The sequence below is a fragment of the Hemibagrus wyckioides genome, linkage group LG21 (genome assembly GCF_019097595.1).
Source record: "Hemibagrus wyckioides isolate EC202008001 linkage group LG21, SWU_Hwy_1.0, whole genome shotgun sequence".
Classification (NCBI taxonomy): Eukaryota; Metazoa; Chordata; class Actinopteri; order Siluriformes; family Bagridae; genus Hemibagrus; species Hemibagrus wyckioides.
Window position 1 is genome coordinate 6,135,451 of NC_080730.1, and position 18,390 is coordinate 6,153,840.

General features: G+C 41.3%; 2 protein-coding genes across 5 annotated transcripts in view; one reads left to right on the forward strand and one right to left on the reverse strand.

Moving 5' to 3' along the window:
* LOC131342332 (E3 ubiquitin-protein ligase RNF123) overlaps positions 1–18,390 on the forward strand; it is a 163,799-nt gene that overhangs the window by 90,285 nt on the left and 55,124 nt on the right. The window lies entirely within an intron of this gene.
* On the reverse strand, positions 4,270–16,529 carry amigo3 (adhesion molecule with Ig-like domain 3). Of its 2 annotated transcripts, XM_058373099.1 has the most exons (3): positions 15,718–16,529; positions 14,092–15,531; positions 4,270–4,684 (listed from the first exon to the last, which is right to left on the reverse strand). In XM_058373099.1, the coding sequence occupies exons 2-3, from the start codon at positions 15,403–15,405 to the stop codon at positions 4,607–4,609; spliced, it is 1,392 nt and encodes a 463-aa protein (XP_058229082.1). In that variant the 5' UTR covers positions 15,406–15,531; positions 15,718–16,529; the 3' UTR covers positions 4,270–4,606. The 2 variants fall into 2 exon arrangements, with proteins under 2 accessions (XP_058229082.1, XP_058229080.1); XM_058373097.1 differs by lacking the exon at positions 4,270–4,684 and having other exon boundaries at positions 13,108–15,531; positions 15,718–16,527.

An 18,390-nucleotide genomic window follows, 5' to 3' on the forward strand; every position in this document is an offset into this window, starting at 1 on the left:
ACCTTCTCTTGATTTTCCATTGTGTGCTCGTTAACTGAGGATTGAATACGTGGATTGGTGGCGTCCTCTGCGGCTTTCTGGATCGCTGACACACCGCTTAGCGTGTCACACTGGTGACTAGTGGTGAAATTGATTAAAATTCATAGTTTGCCATAGTTTTTGTGCCAGGTTTCCCCGCTTCACTCCCACATTAACCACACATTATCTGGATCTGTTCTCTTGGCTTGGTTCGATGAAGTTCTGCCAAAAGTGTGTCTGTGTACAACATTTTCATTAGCATACTTCCTTCCTACTCACAGTCACAAAGTCTACTGAGGGCAGACAAGCGGTACATTCTCCATCTCCATTAACAAAACCGACACACAAGGCCTTCTTAGATTTAGTTTGTTTTGGGTTAATGCCTTCCTTTAATGTAAATCCTTCAGTACATTAGCAAAATGAGCCGTTATCTAATCCAATGTTCCTCTGTGAATTTTGTAAATTTTTCTTCGTTTTTTGTCCCAGTGAACCTGCACCACATAAGAATGAGTACGCTTTCAGCTTTCAGGGCTGATTCTGAAGACGGAAGACCATCTAGACTTAATCAAGGGTACATTGATTGCCACCTTGCAGGCAAATGTGTCCAGTTTACTGACAAATGCAGAAAAACAGAGGGCCTTTTAATGGAACTTTCATACAGTGATGGAGTATATGGATTTACGAAAAGTGTCTCATCACCACTTCTTTTTCGTAGCGAATGTTAAGGCTCGGATGAAAAATAAACCCGTGCGCACACTCTGTCCTGCCCGATTTCTCGTAGAAGAACAAATCACGACAATTGGACGATTGTTACAGTTTGCCTAAAAGGCATTCGGGGCACTTTGTGGTGCCACGCTAATTGGATTGCGATAAGGAGTAATTGGTTTAGCAGTATAAGTGGAAAGGAAGGGTTTGGGCTGGAGATGATGCTAAGGTTGCTGAGTTTGCCGTAACTCTGGGTTTCCTTGACAATTTGGGATGGGTTCTCCATCATGCATTGGTATTACATGGCAGATTTTATAGGTAACTTCATCATGTGATGCCAGAAATGGCAGTTTGCAACTTGTTTATTCTCATGATTAGATTCGTGTAGATAATTGTCAAGCTTGTGTCTCTCCCCATAATGGACATGGTGAAAGTCTGAATTGATTAAATTGTTGTTCCTGACAGATGTCTGAGACCAGGGCGCAATCCTACTTGATACTCCAAGCTGGAAGGTTAAACACGGCCTTGAAACATGAAGCTGATTCATTTCCATTTTTACCGTAATGTAAAGTCACCACTCATTACAGGCTTTCTGTCTTTTGACATTTGCTCTGTATAACTAATCATGTGTTGAAAATATTACCGAATGTGTAACCACCCTGCAACGAACTCCGGCTAATTAATACATTTTTAACCTTCATATATTCCAGATGTGTCTGACCTTACTGATGCTAATGTCAATTACATGGAGGCTAATTTCAAAAGATTCATTACTCTGGAACTTGGAGCTTGATGTGATTCTTTTTCTTTATATCAGTTATACGCTATTTGCTGTTTGCTAGTTTTTTTTATTTGTTGCTCATTATCGTCTGGAAATTGCTTTTGGACAGAGAATGAGGTTGTGTTCACGCTCTTTTACACTGCATTTCTGTTGTGTTTGGAGATTTGTGTTCCCTTTCAGTGGGAAGATTGATGATTCTATTAAGGAAGCCTTTATTATTATTGCCAGATATCCCAAAAGTTTTGGGACACCCCTCCAATTCAGTGAATTCAGGGGTTACACTTGGCCCCTTAGTTCCAGTGAAAGGAACTCTTAATGCTTCGGGATACCAAGACATCTTGGACAATTTCATGCTCCCAACTTTGCGGGAACAGTTTGGGGATGACCGCTTCCTGTTCTAACATGACTGCACACCAGTGCACAAAGCAAGCTCCATAAACATAGACATGGAGTTTGTTGTGGAGGAACTTGACTGGCCTGCACAGAGTCCTGACCTCAGCCTGATAGAACACCTTTGTGATGAATTAGAGCGGAGACTGTGAGCCAGGCCTTCTCGTCCAACATCAGTGCCTGACCTCACAAATGCGCTTCTAGAGGAATGGTCAAAAATTCCCATAAACACACTCCTAAACCTTGTGGAAAGCCTTCCCAGAAGAGTTGAAGCTGTTATAGCAGTAAAGAGCAGGTCAACTCCATATTACATTCATGTGCATGTAAAGGCAGATGTCCCAAAACTTTTGGCAAAATAGTATTCTGTACATTACAGCACAGTGGAATTCTTTTCTTTGGATATCCCAGCTAGGGAAGTTGGGGTCAGAGCACAGGGGCAGCAATGATACAGTGCACCTGAAGCAGGGAGGGTTAAGGACATTGCTCAGTTGCCTAACAGTGGAGCCTGGCGGTGTTAGGGCTTGAACCCTGATCAACAACCCAGAGCCTTAACCACTTGAGCTACCACCAACCCTGATGGAACGGTGATGGAGCTAAATAATATTAGCTTTTGATTTCTTCACTTTTCTTGAAGCTTCTTCTTCTTTTTTTTTTTTTTTTTTTTTTTAGATATTTATAAAAATGTTTTTCAGATGACAGGAAGGACAACAGATATAAACTGAAGTCATAATGTTGATGTATTATGTGGAAAAAGCATAATGGTGTGTTTGACTGCTAACGTAAATGTGTGCTGAAGAATCATAAATTCACTATGCAAACAAAAGCCCTGCAGCATTTTTGGTTGCCTGGCAACCGAATTGACTAGGTTGTAAAGTGATAGCTAGTGTAGTGTAATAACACTAGTGTAGCTAGTTAGCTAGTTAGGTGAATGCATTAATATAGACTAAAATCAAATGTTAATTTCAATTTTATTGATCACATACATAATCATACACCTTAGGACATGCAGAGAACTGCTTTATGTGTTAAAATATAAAAAGAGTAAAAAACAAAAATGGAATTCTGAAGCAAAATATAATTATGTAACATGGAGCAAAATTAAATAGATAAAATATAAACAATATAGTATATGAATATAATACAGGGACTGATATGAATATGGTGATATGAATGATAATGAAGAATATTGAATATTGAAGAATATTGAGAGGCTATTTTTTACACTTTTTCCAAAAGTTTTGGGACGTCTGCCTTTACATGCACATGAATGTAATATGGAGTTGTAACCCCGCCCTTTGCAGCTATAACAGCTTCAACTCTTCTGGGAAGGCTTTCCACAAGGTTTAGGAGTGTGTTTATGGGAATTTTTGACCATTCCTCTAGAAGCACATTTGTGAGGTCAGGCACTGATATTTTGACGAGAAGGTCTGGCTCACAGTCTCCACTCTAATTCATCCCAAATGTGTTCTATCAGGTTGAGGTCAGAACTCTATGAAGTTCGTCCACACCAAACTCACTCATCGATGTCTTTATGGACCTTGCTTTGTGCACTGGTGTGCAGTCATGTTGGAACAGGAAGGGGTCATCCCCAAACTGTTCCCACAAAGTTGGGAGCATGAAATTGTCCAAAATGTCTTGGTATGAAGCTGAAGCATTAAGAGTTCCTTTCACTGGAACTAAGGGGACAAGCCCAACCCCTGAAAAACAACCCCTGAATTCAATGAATTCCCAAAACTTTTGGCAATATAGTGTATGATTATTATCCTCTTTTAACATATTTTCTGCTACGAGCTCTGGTGCTCTGTCCTCTCATCCCACGTAAAAGATATTATTCGAGTCTCATTAACATCTTTATTTTCTCTTCATTTTGTGCCGTGTAGGAACACGTTACTAAACTCAGTCAAGTTTAATCGGATCCAGAGGACAGTTTGAGACCTTTTCCCCTCATTTCACTAAACTGTTGAAATGCTTTTTTTTTTTTTTTCATTTTGCTGACGCTGTGGTATGTTGTACGTCTTGCGTTTTATGTGGCTGTTCTGGTGATTGATGAGCAGTAAACTGTGTTATTAATGCTCACCGCACTGGACACTCTTTCACAGATTCAGCCTCACTGTTGGGAAATACATCACCTTTGATTTGTGTTCTGTTGAAACCACATCACTGGGTTTTGGCAGCCGCTGAAGCGACGGAGAACGCTTCCTATCACGCTTGTCTTGCATCTTTCATCTCTTTGTTTTTTTTTGCCTATTATCAAGTCATCTTGCTCTTCCTTGAAAGTGTGTTTAATATAGCTGGTGACGCTGATCTTTTTTACGGTATTTAAGTCACGCACACTACAGAAATGAAATCCTTTCCACACACATTGTGCAACAGTTCAGACTTTATTCTCGTCCACGCCTTATTCTCAACATCATTTAAATTCCTGGACACATTTATGACACACGCTTGACATCAGCTTTACTACGTTATTTCATTGCTCATTGCTTTTAACTGGAGCGAAAGCGTCTCGGCATTACCGTCTCCGGTACGGCCAGTTTTGCCGTGGCATTTTCGTCATGGCTTCTGCCAGTGAATACAGCGTGGGCAGCATCCATTCCATCTGTTGTGTCTGAAACCGTGTCCCATAAATTTATTGTTTGCTGCGAGATGCATGATCGGGGCTTTCTTGAATTTTTTCGGACGTCGCAGTCGCCCGTCCACTCCTCTGTAACATTACTGCGGAGTTGAAAGAGTGATCCATATGTCGGGAGTGAGAGAGTGTTTGCCAGACGAGCGAGAGAAGTGACAAACCTGGAGAGGAGATAGAGGGGGAGAAAACACAGCAAAAAAAATAATAGACTTTCCACCATTCATTTTACACCATAGGTTTGTGTCCTTGTAATGAAAATAGCTGGCATTTGTGTCTTTTTAATGGTGCACTGGTCAGTCAATTTAGTGTAGTTACTGTTACTAATAGTCATAACATAATAAGTGTTTTATAAATGTGATGGAAAAGGTTCTTTAAAAATATATGCAAAAATGCAGAACCATTGATTGTGTTTACATTCCTCCTGTCTATCACTTTACACGCACACACTCAGCATGCTGTACATACACCGACCAGGCATAACATCTGTCTAATACTATGTTGGTCTTTCTTTTGCTGCCAAAACAGCCCTGACCCATCATGCTCTGTGTATTCTGACACCTTTCTATCAGAACCAGCATTAACCTCTTCAGCAATTTGACCAACAGTAGCTCGTCTGTTGGATGGGATCACACGGGCCAGCCTTCGCTCCTCACGTCCATCAGTGAGCCTTGGCCATCCATGACCCTGTTGCCGGTTCACCACTGTTCCTTCTTTGGACCACTTTTGATGGATACTGACCACTGCAGACCAGATTAGCTACATTTCTCCTGGACATGTGATCCATCATTAATGTTGCATTAACTCTGATAAAGAGTTTGGATCAGCATCAAGAAAAAAAACACCTTGTCATAAGTAGAATGAGTGTAAGCTAGTTATCTACCAAAACAACCATTTGGTATATGAAAATAAAATCAGCAGTTTAATTGATATAGCAGTGGGGTTTTTTGTGTATAGCTAATTTTGCGGTGGAGCTAGCTAGCTACTAATCTAACTCTTGGAGATTCTGGTAGTCTTCAGAATGACCCAAGTACCCAGTCCAGTTTAATAATATTTCACAGTCTGAAGTCTTCTTTCTATTGCACACATGCACATTTGTATTGCTAACCATCTGAGCAGCTCTGTCACTTGCTAAGAGTGACAGCTTTGCTCTTTCCATGTTACCGTTAATGAAGTAGCTGTCCTTTTAGGTGATAGGGAAGTGTTATGGTCAGCATGACTCGAGAAACTACTACATCCAGTTTCCAGTGTGCAATTCTGGCTTATCCGTCACATGTGTTACTTGTGTAAAATAAATCATTTGACTCTCGGGAAATGGCATTTGATGAATTCTAGGCCTCAGTTCTTGTTGTCCATAAACAGCCTCGACACACTTATTTATTTTTAACAACAAACCTATTCTAGTTAAAGACAGTTATAATAAGGTAGACCTTTCAGTATTAAATACATTTTATCAGATATTAAATACCTTTGTACAAGCTTTTGTACCTTGGATATATATATATATACACACACTATATTGCCAAGGTTTTGGGACACCCCTCCAAATCATTGAATTCAGGTGTTGTTTTTCAGGGGTTGGGCTTGGTCCCTTCTTAATGCTTCAGCATACCAAGACATTTTGGACAATTTCGTGCTCCCAACTTTGTGGGAATAGTTTGGGGATGACCGCTTCCTGTTCCAACATGACTGCGCACCAGTGCACAAAGCAAGGTCCGTAAAGACATGGATGAGTGAGTTTGCTGTGGAGGAACTTGACTGGCTTCACCTGACCTGAACCTGATAGAACACCTTTGGGATGAATTAGAGTGGAGACTGTTAGCCAGGCCTTCTCGTCCAACATCAGTGCCTGACCTCACAAATGTGCTTCTAGAGGAACGGTCAAAAATTCCCATAAACACATTCCTAAACCTTGTGGAAAGCCTTTTCAGAAGAGGTGAAGCTGTTATAGCTGTAAAGGGCGGGGTCAACTCCATATTACATTCATGTGCATGTAAAGGCAGACGTCCCAAAACTTTTGGCAGTATAGTGTATATGTATACAGTACTGCCGTTTTTTGTTGTTTTTTGTTTTTCCAACAAACCAGACAAATTGGAGCTTGCTATGTAAAACCTGTAGTGAATAATAGGGTCTGATCTTGAGAAAATCTCTGAGCACTGTCGGACTGGAACCCAGGCCACCCAGGCCACTTCTGAGCCCCTGAGCAAGACCCTTAACCCTCAAATGCTCAGCTGTATAACATGAGAGAAATTGTAAGTCGCTCTGGATAAGAGCATCTGCCAAATGCCAGAAATGTAAATGTAATAAATGTTAAAGGAAAAGGTGCGCTATATGGCCACATTTCTGTAGAATCCTGACCAAGAAACCAATATGCTTATTTAACATCCTGTTCCAGATTGAGTCCACTTTTAAACCTGAGACTGTTAATAACCTCTGCTCTTCTAAGAGGACTTTCAGTCGGGATTCAGCCACAAGAACATTAATGAGATCAGACTCTGATGTTGAGCAGGAATGCCTCGCACGTAGTCAGCATATCAGGGGTTGAGGTCGGGCTCTGTGTTGACCACTGGAGTCTTCATGGATCTTGCATTGTGTACAGTGGTATTGTCGAGCTGGAACAGGTTTGGGTTCAACCCTTAGTGCTAGTGAAGGGAAAAGCTAATGCTGCAGCATACAAAGACATTCTAGTCACTTGTATAAATGGCGTGATTGTTAGGTTTCCAATAATTTTGGATATATGGTTCACATTAGGCTTGGGTTTGAACCCCAAATTGGAGCAGTTAAATTCAGTATTTCTGTTCTTCAGCTAATAATATCAGGTATTTGTGTTAAATAAATAGACCAAGGCTGCGTAGCTGGTGCTATTCACCCAGTCTTCTACTGTTTTGAATAGATGTCAATGGCAGCCATTATCAGCGTGGGTTAATGGAAGAAAGTGATATTGTGTTGTGTTGACACTCTCTGCCGAAACGCTAATGCTTTATTTACTTTGAGACTATTGTTTGGTGCTGGCTCTCATCTTCTGAGCCGGTCTTTGTAAATTAAATATTGTCAAGCCTCCACTCGTCAGCTGCTGATTTCGCTCTCCTGTTTAAAAGAGTTTAAAGCGAGCACACAGTCGGAGGACAGGATCTTTTTTAACACCCTGTCATCTGCAGCGCCTCGGCCGTAGCGTTTAAACCGAGCCCTGCAATTGGATCAGAACGAATCCATTCATCTTCAGCAGGGCACAGATCGGACCCCGCTGCCGGCCTGCTCCATTTATCTCTCTCAGCTGAATCCACAGTAGACCAACCGACCAAATGTTTGGAGCTCTGAAGATCTAAATATTTTGTCACCGCAGAGATTTATATTAATATTCTCCAAAGCAGAGCTTATAAGGCAATGGCCTTGGAGCATAAGATAAGCTTGATTGTTGTTGGGTTGTCTTTTTTATTTTATTTTAAACTGGTTGTCTGTTTTGTACAACACTGGTGGAACAACGTCACTGGAAAAGACCCCAGATGGCTTCTCAGTAGCGACATGATATAATGTTGGGGCTTAATAGTGATGTTAGATAACTAACTTTTCCAATTCCAGTCTTTAGCTTCATGTCTAAACATCTTGTTTGGCTATGTGTCAGAGAGTATATACACACACACACACACACACACACACACACAAGGAGAGGAAAATCCTTCAGGGGACATGGTAGTAATACACAATGCACTGAGCAACAAATACAGAAGAGCAACACATGCCTCAGGTCAGTGAGGTACGTTTTAGCAAGAACTGGAACTTACCGTGTCCATTTGGGAGGATGTAGTCCAGGAATAGCAGCCGGTATAATGGAATCAGTATAAAGTGCCTGCATAAATGATGAATATAAAGTGACCGATAAACCCAGGTTTAACTGAAGTGGTGGATTTGTTTCGTTCAGGACAATTTAATTGTGATTCTGTTGATGTAGATGTTTATGTCCATTTCCATAAAAGCAGCTGGTTTACCTACGCTAGTTTTCCTGCACACTGATCTTGCTTCATGGCTCACAAAGTGAAGTTTGGTGGATTTGATGAATTCTTAATGTAGGCAGCCCTCAGGCTTTCACTGGAACCATTCATTATGGAGAGTATCCTCTCAAGATGTACTCGCTTTTCTCTCAAGCCCTGGCTAGCACACACTCTGCTTATCGTAACTGTTTACACGTTTAGCATCACCTTTTTTGAGGTAACACAATCGGTGAGATCAGGTTAATGCTAACAAAAAGTCAGTTAGCTTTAAGCATTAGCTTTAAGGGGTAAACCAGAGGCACGGTGGATGATTTACCTCGAAATTTATAGTCAAACACGTCCAGGAATTTGTAGAGGTCACTGACCGTTCTGCACCCGTGTGCCCGTGTCTGCTGTTGAGCAAACATTGGAACAAATATAAATACTCTTGAGCGATGATTTGCTAAAGCAGAACTCTAAAAGTGGTAATAAATTGAAGGGCAGCTTCTGGGATTTTCACACAGAGCAGTCTCTAGAGTTTACACATGGTGTGGATCTACGGGCTGGAACATCTTGTTAGCAGAGGAACATGAACAGACTGGTTAGGTCTGACAGGAAGTCTGTAGTGTCACTCTTTAGCAGCAGAAAAGCATCTCAGAATGCACATCAGTCCTTGAGGTGGATGGGATACAACAGCAGCAGACCACGTCAGGGTCCACTCCTGGAAACCCAAGAACAGAAATCTGAGAATATCGTGGATAGCTGAAGACTGGAAAAACATCACCTCATACTTTTCCAAGCCTTATTTGTTCACTTCGTATGAAGCTGTATCCTCAGATTCCTCGTCTTAGCTGACAGGACGTTGTCTTTGGCTGTTGGAGCTCATCCACTTTTCCATCTGAGATGCTTTTCTGCTCACCATGGTTGTAAAGAGTGTGTAACGTTGTTCTGTTGCTCACTGGATGCTTTTTTTTTGTCTTTATCCCCTGTGTAAAGTCTGCTTGAAAATCACAGGAAATTAGCAGTAGACACTGAGATCACAAGAGTTCCCTGCCTAATTAGGATTTTTAAGTAACATTTAAAAAAGAATTCAGTGCTTACATTAACCAGTAAGCTAACAGAGGCTTTTTTATTTACTGCAAATACTAACTAGATGACTAACAGAACTGACCCTGGCATTTAATAAATGTTATTATATTTTAATGCTAATGCTGGCTAGTTAACAAAGTAACTTGACAGAATTTCAGATAGGATTTTTTTTTAAAGTGAAGTGAACAAAATCTTTATTGCTAATGCTAGCAAGCAAGCTAAACTGACAGGATGTTTGATTTTAGATTCTTTATTGGTGATTTTAGCCAGACGCTAATTTAACCGAATTGCTGACGAGATGTTTAAATCTTATTCATAAATCTTCACTAGTGCTAGCTAGGTGGCTCTTTATGAGGTAACTCGACCCCTTCAGCGATGTTTGAAGCCTGTGTATGAGCTCAAATAGCCGTTTTCTGCTTATAGACCCTTCCTGGATACATGCCTGAGGTAATTGTTCATTTTTTTTTTTTACGTGACATAACGATATTTAACATCACAAACCTATCTCCGTATTGCTCCCCCCCCCATCTGTTTTTAATGAGTTAATTAAGTTGACATCATTTGCATCTTTTGCCTTTTTCTGCAACTTTTACAAGCCATTACACACTAAGAGCTAGCCAGTAAACACAAGCAAATCAATTACACATCGGCCTGTTCACTTCACCGTCACAGACTGTTAGGCAAATCTAATTGGATTTCTCCAGTAGAGTGTCTTAACAGTGGAAAGCTTACTGAAATGTTAGAAGACGGAAAAGCGAGCCACTTCGACCACATTAAGCGAGACGGAGTCACGTTTCAGTTGATTTTTCATTTTATCTACATCTGCTGCGTCCCGTTACTCAGATTGGGATGTCTGGTGTTTCTCACAGAGAACAGGAGGGAAGCCCCTTGTTTATTTATTTATTTTTGTTTCCGTATTAAATTGAAGTTATGTAACGGAAACCAAGGGGACGAGAAGGGAATTGTAACAGCCGTGCCGCCTTCTGGCGCAAAACCGATGGGCGCTATAAATAAAGCGTAGCTATATGTTTGTGACGATAAAATCTCGACTATGCTTTCTGCTCTGTTGGTTTCGAAAGCCTGGTCTATCACAAAGACACAGTCATTGCGTCATCTGTCTCTCTATCTGTCTATACGACTGTATTCATTCATATGTAATATGATTTCTAGATGGAGGCTGTTTGACTGTAATGCTAATGCAAGTGCATGTTTGATCAGGTTGATCTGCACTTGAGGTGAAAGCAAGGTCGGTATTGTGTGTGAGAGTGTGTGTGTGTATTCCTTTCCACTTGGTCTTGAAAATCAGCCTCTTTCCAGACACACACAGATGGCAGAGTCCCTCATAGGCACAGACGTTATGCAAATGAATCAGGGCTTATCATGTTCAGCTGGCAGGCCTGGCTTCCTTGGGCTGTTATGGCTGCCATGGCTAATTGGGAAAGATTGAACCTTTTTAAACTCAGGACCATGCATACACACATACACACACACACACACACACACACACACACACACACACACAGTCTTGTTTGACCTTCTGTTGACATAGTTATTAATTCAGCTAATTAACTGTATGCCTACACTACAGTAACCAAAAGAAAACTTATACATTTTTTGACCTGATAAATGTCCCACCATGATCAAAACTGTCCCATACCTATTCTTGTGGGGACATTTCATCCCTACCGAGATATGAAAACACGTTCCCCCAGTGCCACTCGATTCTGTTGAACAATTGTGCATGGAGAACACAACAAGACTCGCTGTATTTTGGGTTTTTGTATTATTTCAGTGCTAGTAAGGCACCCCGGCTATTCCGTGTCTCATAATTCCCTTGCTATTTATGGTACATGTGTTGTAGAAACTAATAATGTTATTATCTGTTAAAACACATGTGCAGGTTACTTTACTTCCTGAAAATTGCGGTTGCGAGTACGAGTTGTGTTCTCGTTCATGGAAATCGCAGCAGCACTACCTTTAACAGGTAGTCACAGGTTTGCTTCCTGGAGGCGCGCTTCCTGTTCCACAAGACCGCTTTACCATTACCATATTTTCATGCAAACCATGCTCTATTTTAGGATAAACCACCAGCCCCTTCTTTGTTTCTTCCTTGATACTAGTTGCAGTGGATAGAGCACATGCCTCCACCCTTATCATGTGAGTGACTACACTGATCAGGCATAACATTATGAACACTGACAGGTTACGTGAATAACAGTGATCTCCTCATCATGGCACCTGTTAGTGGGTGGGATATATTAGGCAGCATGTAAACATTTTGTCCTCAGAGTTGATGTGTTAGAAGAGGGAAAAATGGACAAGCAGAAGGATCTGAGCGAGTTTGACAAGGGCCAAATTGTGATGGCTAGACGACTGGATCAGAGCATCTCCAAAACTGCTTGTGGGGTGTTCCCGGTCTGCAGTGGTCAGTATCTATCAAATATGGTCCAAGGAAGGAACAGTAGTGAACCGTCAACAGGGTCATGGGCGACCAAGGCTTACCGATGCACGTGGGGAGTGAAGGCTGGCCCGTGTGATCCGATCCAACAGACAAGCTACTGTTGCTCAAATTGCCGAAGAAGTTGGTGCCAGAATAGGCAGAAAAAGGGAGACCAACACAATATTAGGCAGGTGGTCATAATGTTATGCCTGATTGGTGTATACCAATCTTTAATCTTTACCAGTCTTTAATAATTAGACCTGAATTGTCTCCTGAGCATTTGGACAGTGAGCTGTATGACAGGTTTAACCTGTATGATGATGAATGAAGTAATCAGGCCAGCCTCATAGACCTGCACACTGCTCACAAAAACATGGGCTTTAAGCCCTCACCTGCCTCAAGAGCTGCATACAATCCCCCGTATCTGAATCACCCCTTACACCTTACGAACACAGACACTTTAATAGCTATACCAAAGTAAAATAAATAGTAAATGTATTCATAACACAGTTAATAAGGCAGTGATGACAGTGATGGTCTTGTTAATGATGTTGATGATGCTCTTCATGCTTTTAGTGCACTTTAATTCAAAAAACAGATGAAGAGGAGGATTTTGTATGCAGTTATTCAGGAAGGGGGAGGGCTTCGGCACTAGGGTAATGTTTCGTAGTAGTTTGTATGTCACAACATATTTTCAAATCATAGACTAATGTCATTTAATCTGATTGTTTTCCACTTACTGAGAACTTTGGAGGCAGTGTCTTAAATGGCCAGACCGAATTGCCTTGTAGTTTATTATGTGGCTCTACTGCAATGTAATTTAAAAAAAAACAAAAAACATAGTTTAACATCAGTCTATCCTTTTATGCTGTGACCAAACAGATTTGTTTATTACACTTCCCATAATCCAGTTTAATCAATCGGTGGACATAGATAACCCTTCTGTTTTTTTCTTCAAATCATTCATACGCTTGTGTACAGAGATGTTGAAGTCATTTCGAACCAGTAAAACATATTTCGTTCATCCATTGATAACCTTTATGGTTATCCTAATCTTTACCAATAACAAGGAAGACATTTACCTCTGGAGTCGAAGCACAATGGTTTATTAAGAGACTGATTAAGGAAGGCATTTGTTTGGGGGTGGGGGAAGTAGGGGATGGGGAAGGGTGGTGGAATGTCAAGGGGTATATTCCAGTACACGAATCGTTTTCTTTAATCCAATGCATGGTTTATGGATGTTTCATCCAGATGTTAGGTACTGGCTACATAACCGAACGTCCATAAAACAAACTAGGTAAACAGATCGACCAAAAACATTTACAATATGTAAATGATTCCCTCAGCCTTTTTTTTTTTCCACACTTTCACAAACTGCCTAATGCCTATTAGGGGCACATAGAAGTAGAAAATCAGATAAGGATCAAATTTGTTTTTACATTTTAGACTTCTGTTTTTAAAAAAATTAGTTGCTACCACATTCCATCCTCTATAATAGTTGTGCTATTTTTGTAGAATAATGGGTTACAGTACAAAGCAGAGGCATATAAGCTCTACACAAGGCATCTACTGTACAGCTGTCATTCCTTCAAGGCTCAAGCAGGGTTAAAGGGCATCCAAAGCATCATGCATACCTTCCCCTGTACCGCTGTAGCACATTTCCGTCTAAAGCTTGATGTACATGTTCAGGGCAGTGTTTGGCTACATCTGTTTGTTTTCTTACCTGTCCTGTGGCGTTTTTACTTTCTACTCTTTGCTTTCCTCGGTTTGCTGTGTTCCCTGCCTTGCCAGTTGGCTTGTCAAGCCCTCTCCCTGCTCTGTCCTGAGAGGCAGCAAAATTTGCAGACTGCCAAGACTTGAAAGACCCACTATTTTAGTGGAATGAAGGATTGGGGATGAGAGCAACCTCATGCTATGCCACAATAGTGGTGTCTGAAAAGACCGAGTTGAAAGAGTCAACATTGTTTCGTAGTACTTGCACCTTTGGATTCTCGGAGATCAGTGCCTCTTTGGGCCTCCCGTTTTGTACCTCCTTGATGGGCTCCAGAAAGACCACATGCTTGTTGTTACTGACCTTGCGGCCGGGACCCTCCGTGGTGGCAGGTGGTGTAGGCGTCAGGATTGAAGACTGGGCGCTGCATTCATTTGCTGGACTTGGTGTTGCAGGCAGTGGCTGCTTACGGCACCAGCAGTGGCAGGGCGTCAGATAAAGGTATATAAGAACCAGTACCAGGCTAACCACACATCCTAGCAGGGTAGTAAAGCCGGTGTTGAAGGGCTCAGGATCGTGAGAATGCGTCGTCACAGTGATGGTAACCTCCCATGTCTCGTTCCGGGAATGTTGGTGGTCCAATGCCATGCACCAGTACACGCCAGAGTCCTCTATTCGCACCGCTGTGATCTCCAGGCTTCCATTTGCATACATTCGCATTGTATCATTGTTGCCTGGCAGCACAATATATTCCTTGTGAGGAGATACCCACTTGTAGGTAAGCTGTTGCCCCTTCAGTGAAGTCTTACATTCCAGCAACACCGAGTCTCCTGCGTCCACTTTCATATTCTCTGTTTCCCCCAACTGGATCTGTTCCTTTACAGTGCAGTTTTCAAAGAAGCGAGTGTGTTTAAGGAACTGCACTGAGGCTCGAGGTTCCCCGTATACTAAGCATGTATGCTCCACTTGGTAATCCCTGACTGAAATGAAGTTTTTTTGCTCCCATTGTTTGAACATGCTATACATTGCACACTCACAGATCAGGCTGTTGTTGTGCAAGAATAGTCCACCTTGAATCGAAGCTGGCAACGCTGCAATGTCCTCAACAGGTAACTTGGGCATACGGTTAGAGCTTAGGTCCAGCGTAACAAGAAAAGGATGGCTGTGCTCCTGAATGGAGAAGAAGGGGAAGTCGGTCAGACGATTATGGCTGAGGTAGACCTTGTGCAGGTTGCTCAGGCTGATCAGTGCTTGGCTTTCCACTCTAACTATATGATTATTGAAGAGAAGCAACTCCTCCATTCTCACAAGCTCTTGGAAGTAATGATTATCCACCTTGTTCAGCTGATTGGATGAAAGGTCAAGGTGGCGCAGACCGCTTGCGTTCCGGAAGGTTCCGGGGGAAAGGTTGCTCAGGTGATTGTGGGCCAGCCGCAGGGTTACCAGATGGGGGAGTCCAGCAAAGCTGTCTTCCTCTAACCTGGCCAGATGGTTGTGGTTGAAATCCAAGGTGGCGGCTGTTACCGGTAACTCTTTCGGTATCCACTTCAGTCCGAGATTGCTGCAGCTTAGGATGTCTGATACTTTAAGGCAGCCAGCAGGTAAGCTAGCCCTGGCCAATTGCAACAGGAGCGAGCTAAGCATCAGATGGGCGGCCACACCCTGAGCACACAGCATTGTGCCGTCAGGATGCTGCTGGAGGTTGGCAGAGCAGCCAGAGTGCTACAGGGGTAGATGCCCACACAGTAAGAACACAGTGGTTTAGACGGGATGGCGAGACGGGGTCTGAAGCACACTCTACATCTATAGATTAGAGAGAAAAAAGAATGTAAATAAACAGATTTCAAACTAGCCACTGACTTGTCAAGATGTTCTATTGTGATAAATACCAGTTTGCATCGACAGCGACATTATTTACCAAGGTTCTAATTTCATTTAATTGATCAAAAAATTATATTATATATAATATTTAAAAAAATATTTTTTTACCTAGGAAATATCAGAGTTGTTTACTCCAAACATCCCAGTAGTTCCAGCACTTTGCTTGTCAGTAGGTACTGTGTTTTTCTGGAAGCTGCTCTGGCTTAAAGCGTAGTGGCTCTCACCGCAGGAGTTCAGGAGCCAGGGCAGACTTTCTGTAGCTTCTGCCCCATGCCCGAGCCAGATATTCTGTGCTCCCTAATCTTAAAAGTCTGTGTTGTCTTCTAGTTGTGGCATTGGAGAGCCTTAAAGTAAGATATAGCTGCTGCAGACTTGGATAAGATCTTCAAGAACGTCAGCATTCTGTCCAGCTCAGTTAAAATAAGTAGGAGCTGAGTGCTGCACTCATGGCAGTTCAGAGAAGCAATCTGTTTGCTTTATGCAAAGGATTTATGAGTCATTACTTACAAGCAGTATCATGGGTTTTTTTTGAAGAAAGCAACAGCATCTCTTTTATTTCAGAAGTCAAAATCCTCAAATTATTTTCCTCATTTCCAAACCAGTAATGATTGAGCGTCGCACTCTCTCGATCCTTTGTTTCCACACTTTCTTATATCCACGTGGCATCAGGAGGACCGTTGTTTATCAGACGAGTTATCCACCCTTTTTCGCTCTTCTTCTGCTGCTTCGTCTGATTTCAGAAATATAACGTCCGGATTCTAATGTTCAGTCCCAGTCTCTGCCTTTCTTCCTTTGGTTTTCTTTTCTGCGTTTTTCTTTTTGCTCGATCTCTCCCACTCTCAGGCTGTCTCATACAGAGCCTGTGTGTACACTACGCTCTCTCTCTCTCTCTCTCTCTCTCTCTCTCTCTCTCCACTCTTACAGTTTCACAGTCCTAGAGGAGGGGCATCAAGGGGTTTCTTCCCAGCACTGATTGGTTGGCACTAGGAACTATGAAAAAGAAGGACTGCTCAGTGTTTTGTTTCCTCCTCGTATTCTTCCTGTTATGTATTTCTTTTCTTTCTGTTTCTGTTATTTCTTACTGGTTTAAGGACTCATTGGTTTTGCTAGTGGATTGTTGGAGTCAACTTTAATTAGCAGGAATACTGATATTAATGTCAAGCAAGGGAATCATTTTTTTTTACTGCACAGTAATTAAAGTACGAGCTGCAGATTTTAATAACGGATATATAAGGTTGTAATATGTTATAATATCAAGCAAATGTTATAAGCCAGAATCATGTGGTTGTATTAAAATGAGGGTGTTTATATTTGGTTTAAATAAAGAAATAATAATAATAATAATAATAATAATAATAATAATTTTTAGCAATAATAAACAAAAATAAATTTTTTAAAATATTTTATTGGGTTATATTGTGCCAGAAAAAAGAAGTTTATGGAATTATAAAATCCTTATCTACAAAAACTGAGAGGTTTGGTCACAATCTGCTATTAAATTCTGGTTAAACAAGTAAGTCTACTCATTTAGATTTGACACTTATTCCTTCGACTTGGATAAATACAGGTTTTTATGTTGTGTATTTTTACTCATATTTTATTTTATCTATAATAAAAAATCCAAAAGCATTATTTTTAACTTGTACGATCTCTACCATTTCTAGCGTGTAACACGTGTTTAAATCTTCGTGATCTGTTTGGACGTGCGTATCAGTTGACCAGGACTCTTTCTTTCTTTCTTTCTTTCTTTCTCTCTCTCTCTCTCTCTCTCTCTCTCTCTCTCTCTCTCTCTTTCTTTCTTTCTTTCTTTCTTACTTTGCCTTTAAGTCATAATCGCACCAAGCGTGACTGCTGTCATAGTTCATTACACTCTGTGTACCCACAGCTTCAGTACACTCCCACGCACAGCAACAGGGTCCTGCTGACTTTTTTTTTTTCACCAGAGCAGCTTCTTCACCGGAACTTGTTTGAAAAGTTATGCACAGTTAGAAACGAAAGGCAGGCTGACTTTTACAGGTGAGGTCATCTTTGGTCTTCGGTCATCTTAGGAAAAAAAGCTCAGCAAGAAGAGCAAGTTTAGCCGATTTCATTTCAGCGCGTTGACGTAACGGCTAACCTTAATCTCTTCTTGGAAGTGTCTGGATCACGTGATCGTTCAGATCATATTTAATAAAGCAGACCAGACCTTTCGTCTTGGCTACGTCTCTCTTTGAGCCAAATTGATTTTCAGATCTGAAGCTCTGCCATTCTATCAGAAGAATACGATCGCACTCAGAAGGTATGGAGGTCGGAACGGAGACCTTGAGGTTAATAGCTCGGAGCTGCTTCTGTGTGCTTCCTCACTAGTAACAATTTGACAATGAAGGCTTTTTTTTTTTTTACAGCTAGCAATTTTTCTCCGTGTCAGGGATCATGAATAAATGATCAAAGTGCTAAATTATTTTAACTCTTCAAACATCTCTTCATTGCTGCTTACGGTTTGATCTGCATTTTATTTTATTTTTTTGTGCAAACTGCTGGCATGGTCAATTCAACTCATGGTTCATATTCAGTTCAGTTGTAGTGCTATTTAACAGTAGGTACTGAGCAGCTTTACAGGATGTTCTGTTAGATTTCTGACATAAAGAAGAAACCTTGAGAGAAACCAGACTCCGACTTGGACCCCAGACTTTTTCTGAGTGACGTGGAGATCTTCATGCAATACTGAGAGCCATATTGGACTTTAAAATGTAAGAACCAAACGACAGTTGTGTCAAAAAAGGTTAAAGCTGAAAATGGACT